The following is a 6,000-nucleotide window of genomic DNA, read 5'->3' as shown; positions in this document are numbered from 1 at the left end:
TAGTAAGTACTTTAAATATACATAGAACCTTGTTGTAAAGTTATGTAGACTGTATCTATGTAATAAATAGTAAGTACTTTAAATATATATAGCACCTTGTTGTAAAGTTATGTAGACCATATCTATGTAATAAGTAGTAAGTACTTTAAATATATATAGAACCTTGTTGTAAAGTTATGTAGACCGTATCTATGTAATAAGTAGTAAATACTTTAAATATATATAGAACCTTGTTGTAAAGTTATGTAGACCATATCTATGTAATAAGTGGTAAGTACTTTAAATTTACATAGAACCTTGTTGTAAAGTTATGTAGACCGTATCTATGCATTAATTTCCAATCTCTTGATGAACCATGAGTATGATCTCGCATTGTGCTTAGTCCAATATCATACTCAGTCTAGAATAAAAATCTTATTTTTTAATCATGAATAAAAGTAATATTAAATAATAAGTTGATGCAAGTATTCTGTCAAATACATTGAGAAAAACGGCTGAGTTCTTATGATAAAGTAGGGTTGTTTTCTGTTAAGTTTATTGAGTGAAAAACATGAAGCTTTAAATAATTTTCTACAACAACAACAGTAATAAAAGTTTGGGCAATGTTCTACAATTTTACAGTTTTTTTTACTTTACTGAAAAAAAACTTTTTGAGAAAACACGAAGTTATTCTGCAAGAATTTTTAAAATTGTAATAAGCTTTTGTATTTTTTTTGTAAACAAAAGTTATACTGTTTTGATCTCATTAATCCTGAAATCTTGATTTATTTTAAATAACTTTTTTTTAACCAAGTTTTTTGAATTACCTAATTGAAAAATTGAACAGAGCAAATATTTACAAAATCCACATAATGTACAAGCTATTTTTAATTCCAAATAGAGGAATCAAGTGTAGTGTATTTTTATAAAGGTACTTCGACAGAGGCCCTATTCTAGTGGTATTTAGATATGCTATGAAAAAATACTCACGCACCACTGCCTCTTCAGTAAAAGTAAATTCAACCTATATTAAGCATAAAATCTGACCGCGTCAACCTTGTTGCACCGGCTAGTCCTGTCCATAGAGGTAGGTACAGTACAAACTGGGACCGGAAAAGTTGGCCCGGCTCGGAAATTCAAATATACAACGGCTGCCTGTGTACCGACCAGAAAAAGACAACCTTCCATGTCCATTTTAAAATTTATGATTTATTCATATAAATTCTTTTGCAACCTGATCAATTGTTAGCTTGCCCGAAACAGTTCCAAATTGTTCATAATGATTTTGATGTGCAGCCCTAGAAAAAAAGTAAATTCATAAAACATCTTACACAAATATAAATATTAAAATTGATACCGTAGTTTTTGAAAGTATGCTGCAGACCATGGTTCTCTAGCCATAGCTCGTGAGATAACCATTGGCTCCATATCAGAATCAAAATCAAAATATTCAAGGTCGGATGTGTAAACAGCATCTAAGTTCACTCTGTGGTAGGTTGGGATATCTACATCTAGGAAAATTAGAACAAAAAAATTTGCAAAAACAAATTGAGTTGAAACTTTGGTTTAAGGGGATTGAAAAGTGGTCAATTTGGTGTTGTTATTTTTTATACATATGTTTAATTCTGCTGTTGCTTTTGTTGTAGTTATGGTTGTTTTGCTTTTGTTGTTGTTGCTGTTGTTCCTGTTGTTGTAATTGTTGATGTTGTGCTTTTTTATATTTCAAAAATGGTGTTGTTGTTGTTGTTATTATTTTATTCGTGTTATGGTTGTAATTATTATTGTTGCTGCTATTCTTTTCTTTTTCTTGAGTAGCGTTTTTTTGTGTAGTGGTATTTTGTTGTTGTTGTTGTTGTCATTGTTGTTGCTTTTGGTATTGTTGTTGTTGTTGTTGGTGGTGGTGGTGGTGATGATGGTAATAATGGTAATGATGGTGGCAATGGTGGTGGTGTTGTTGATGTTGTTGATTGTGGTAGTGTTTTTATTGTTGCTGTTGTTGTTGTAATTACTTGAATTTTCTGGTTGTCCTAGCACCATATCTCCATTATACCGAACTCTCCATTTCTTCATTGGTTCAATAGGCTCCAGATCTATCCCCTCCACTTTCCAACCCTTTTCTCCATTTTTCTAATTTAATCTTGGAATAGTCATTTTGTAAGAGTTTCGGGTCGTCTTTACATTCTTATCACTTACCATGGGTAACCCTGTAACATGGGTAGATATTTGAAACATCTTGCTATTCCTCTTTCATCATTGTATCAGGATACAGGATACCTGTATCTTGGTTGTATCAGGATGAAGGAAACATGCATCATGGCTGTATCAGGATACAGGATACCTGTATCATGGTTATATCAGGATACAGGATACCTGTTTCATGGCTGTATCAGGATGAAGGATACCTGTATCCTGATTGAATCAGGAAACAGGATACCTGTATTATGGTTGTATCAGGATACAGGATACCTGTATCATGGTTGTATCTGGATGCAGGATACCTGTAGCATGGTTGTATCAGGATGCAGGATACCTGTATCATAGTTGTATCAGGATGAAGGATACCTGCATCATGGTTGTATCAGGATACTGGATACCTGAATCATGGTTGTATCAGGATGTAGGATACCTGTATCATGGCTGTATCAGGATACAGGATACCTGTATCATGTTTCTATCAGAACGTAGGATACCTGTATCATGGTTTTATCAGGATACAGGATACCTGTATCATGGTTGTATCTGGATGAAGGATACCTGTATCATGGTTGTATCAGGATGAAGGATACCTGTTTCATGGTTGTATCAGGATACAGGATACCTGTATCATGGCTGTATCAGGATACAGGATACCTGCATCATGGTTGTATCAGGATGAAGAAGATGATGCAGGATACCTCTATCATGGTCGTATCTGGATGAAGGGGATGATGGAGGATACCTGTATCATGGTTGTATCTGGATGAAGGGGATGATGGAGGATTCCTACTCCCGGCACCTTCACAACACAGATACATTGGACAACTCCATCTGATCGAAATTTAATTAAAAGTTAATTTAAAACTTTTTTTTTGATTCTTCTGTTTTCAGAAACATTTCGCCTTCATGTGATGTGATACAAATTCAAAAAAGGAAAAATAATGGGGCAAATGGATTTGAGTCTTTGCCACAAACTTAAATTTTAAATTACAATTTCTTTGCAACCTGATGGTTTAAACCTTTAATATTTCAAACTTCGATTATTTGATCGAACAGAATTCATAGCTTAAAATATCCAGAAATATCTATGGTCAATGAGATAGGGTTGCAAAGCTAAAGGGATTAGAAAATTAGAGTTTGTGGTAAACACTCAATTCCTTCAGATATCTTAAAAAAATTAACTAAATCTTTTAAACTGCGGTGGATAAATAAACATCTTACTTTGTCTCCTAGCATCAGAAAATATAAACATCTTACTTTGTCTCCTAGCGGCAGAAAATATAATCATCTTACTTTGTCTCCTAGCGGCAGAAAATATAAACATCTTACTTTGTCTCCTAGCGGCAGAAAATATAATCATCTTACTTTGTCTCCTAGCGGCAGAAAATATAAACATCTTACTTTGTCTCCTAGCGGCAGAAAATATAATCATCTTACTTTGTCTCCTAGCGGTGGAAAATATAAACATCTTACTTTGTCTCCTAGCGGCAGAAAATATAAACATCTTACTTTGTCTCCTGGTGGTGGAAAATATAAACATCTTACTTTGTCTCCTAGCAGCGGAAAATTTAAACATCTTACTTTGTCTCCTAGCGGCAGAAAGTACAAGGTATGTTCCATCCTTGGATCCTTAAAAAGAAATTTTGAAATTTTAAAAGTTTCTTTTTTTAAATATTAAGGATACCTCCACTGAAAAGCACTGCATCTATTGCCAGGGGACTTGACCCAAGATCCTAAAAAAAATGTCTCCAAAAAGAACAGTTTTACGTCATATCAAGTGGTTTTAAAAGACAGAAAATTAATGTGGGAGACAATTTTCAATTTTCCAAAATTGAAATGAAACAAATTTCAATCATTGTCTAGCTCAGCTGGTTTAAGAATCGTTTTCTTATGAACGCATAACAAAGTACCAATAACTTTAGCAGTAATGCAGATAAAGAGATCTGATGTGAATCGTTTACGGTTATGTTCATTATTAAATATAGGGTCACTTAAAAAGTAGCTGAAAGAAGCGTAATTTCATGCAAAGATTATAATTGCATAACATTTTTGTTCTTCTCAATATAGGAGTTATGATTGAAAACGAATAAGATTTCAATTTTCAGAGCAATTTAATTTAGTTAAACAAGTTTAACCTCAGATATGGTGATTAAAAACAAGTTTAACGTGAGATATGGTGATTTAAAACAAGTTTAACGTGAGATATAGCGATTTAAAACAAGTTTAACCTCAGATATGGCGATTTAAAACAAGTTTAGCGTGAGATATAGCGATTTAAAACAAGTTTAGCGTAATAAATAGCGATTTAAAACAAGTTTAACGTGAGATATAGCGATTTAAAACAAGTTTAACCTCAGATATGGCGATTTAAAACAAGTTTAGCGTGAGAAATAGCGATTTAAAACAAGTTTAGCGTAATAAATAGCGATTTAAAACAAGTTTAACATGGAATATAGCGATTTAAAACAAGTTTAACGTGAGATATGGCGATTTAAAACAAGTTAAAGGTGAGATATAGCGATTTAAAACAATTTTAACGTGAGATATGGCAATTTAAAACGAGTTTAAGGTGATAAATAGCGATTTAAAACAAGTTTAACGTGAGATATGGTGATTTAAAACAAGTTTAACGTGAGATATGGCGATTTAAAACAAGTTTAACCTCAGATATGGTGATTTAAAACAAGTTTAACGTGAGATATGGTGATATAAAACAAGTTTAATCTCATATATGGCGATTTAAAACAAGTTTAACATGAGATATGGCGATTTAAAACAAGTTTAACCTCAGATATGGTGATTTAAAACAAGTTTAACCTCAGATATGGCGATTTAAAACATGTTCAACGTGAGATATAGCGATTTAAAACAAGCTTTAAGTGAGATATGGCGATTTTAAACAAGTTTAACGTGAGATATAGTGATTTAAAACAAGTTTAACATGGGATATAGCGATTTAAAACAAGTTTAACATGAGATATGGCGATTTAAAACAAGTTTAACGTGAGATATGGTGATTTAAATCAAGTTTAACTTGAAATATGGAGATTTAAAAAAAGTTTAACGTAATATGGCAATTTAAAACAAGTTCAACGTGAGAAATGGTGATTAAAAACAAGTTTAACGTAGGATACGGCGATTTAGAACAAGCCGAACGTGATATATTGCGATTTAAAACAAGTGTAACGTGATTTATGGCGATTTAGAAAAATTTTAGCCTGATATATGTCGATTTAAAACAAGTGTAACGTAATATATGGCGATTTAAAACAAGTTTAACATGAGATACGGCGATTTAAAACAAGTTTAACGTGAGATTTAAAACAAGTTTCACGTGAGATTTAAAACAAGTTTCACGTGAGATTTAAAACAAGTTTCACGTGAGATTTAAAAAAAGTTTAACGTGAGATTTAAAACAAGTTTCACGTGAGATATAAAACAAGTTTAACGTGAGATTTAAAACAAGTTTAACGTGAGATTTAAAACAAGTTTCACGTGAGATTTAAAACAAGTTTAACGCGAGATTTAAAACTAGTTTAACGTGAGATTTGAAACAAGTTTCACGTGAGATTTAAAACAAGTTTCACGTGAGATTTAAAACAAGTTTCACGTGAGATTTAAAACAAGTATCACGTGAGATTTAAAACAAGTTTAACGTGAGATTTAAAACAAGTTTAACGTGAGATTTAAAACAAGTTTAACGTGAGATTTAAAACAAGTTTCACGTGAGATTTAAAACAAGTTTAACGTGAGATTTAAAACAAGTTTAACGTGAGATTTAAAACAAGTTTCACGTGAGATTTAAAACAAGTTTCACGTGAGATT

At 32.1% G+C, this 6,000-nt stretch overlaps 1 protein-coding gene across 1 annotated transcript in view; it reads right to left on the bottom strand.

The window, feature by feature from the left end:
* Positions 1 to 3,751, bottom strand: part of LOC111699977 (uncharacterized) — a 6,249-nt gene extending 2,498 nt beyond the window's left edge. Inside the window, exons 1-6 of the mRNA XM_023470778.1 lie at positions 3,433 to 3,751; positions 2,918 to 3,006; positions 1,989 to 2,106; positions 1,337 to 1,490; positions 1,214 to 1,277; positions 297 to 400 (exon numbers count right to left, since the gene is read on the bottom strand). Of these exons, the coding sequence (XP_023326546.1) occupies positions 297 to 400; positions 1,214 to 1,277; positions 1,337 to 1,490; positions 1,989 to 2,106; positions 2,918 to 3,006; positions 3,433 to 3,751 (848 nt within the window). The remainder of the gene's footprint in view (positions 1 to 296; positions 401 to 1,213; positions 1,278 to 1,336; positions 1,491 to 1,988; positions 2,107 to 2,917; positions 3,007 to 3,432) is intronic.
* Between the last annotated feature and the right edge of the window lie 2,249 nt (positions 3,752 to 6,000).

The sequence above is a fragment of the Eurytemora carolleeae genome, unplaced genomic scaffold, assembly GCF_000591075.1.
Source record: "Eurytemora carolleeae unplaced genomic scaffold, Eaff_2.0 scaffold375, whole genome shotgun sequence".
NCBI lineage: Eukaryota > Metazoa > Arthropoda > Copepoda > Calanoida > Temoridae > Eurytemora > Eurytemora carolleeae.
This window is presented reverse-complemented; position numbering and strand designations above follow the sequence as displayed.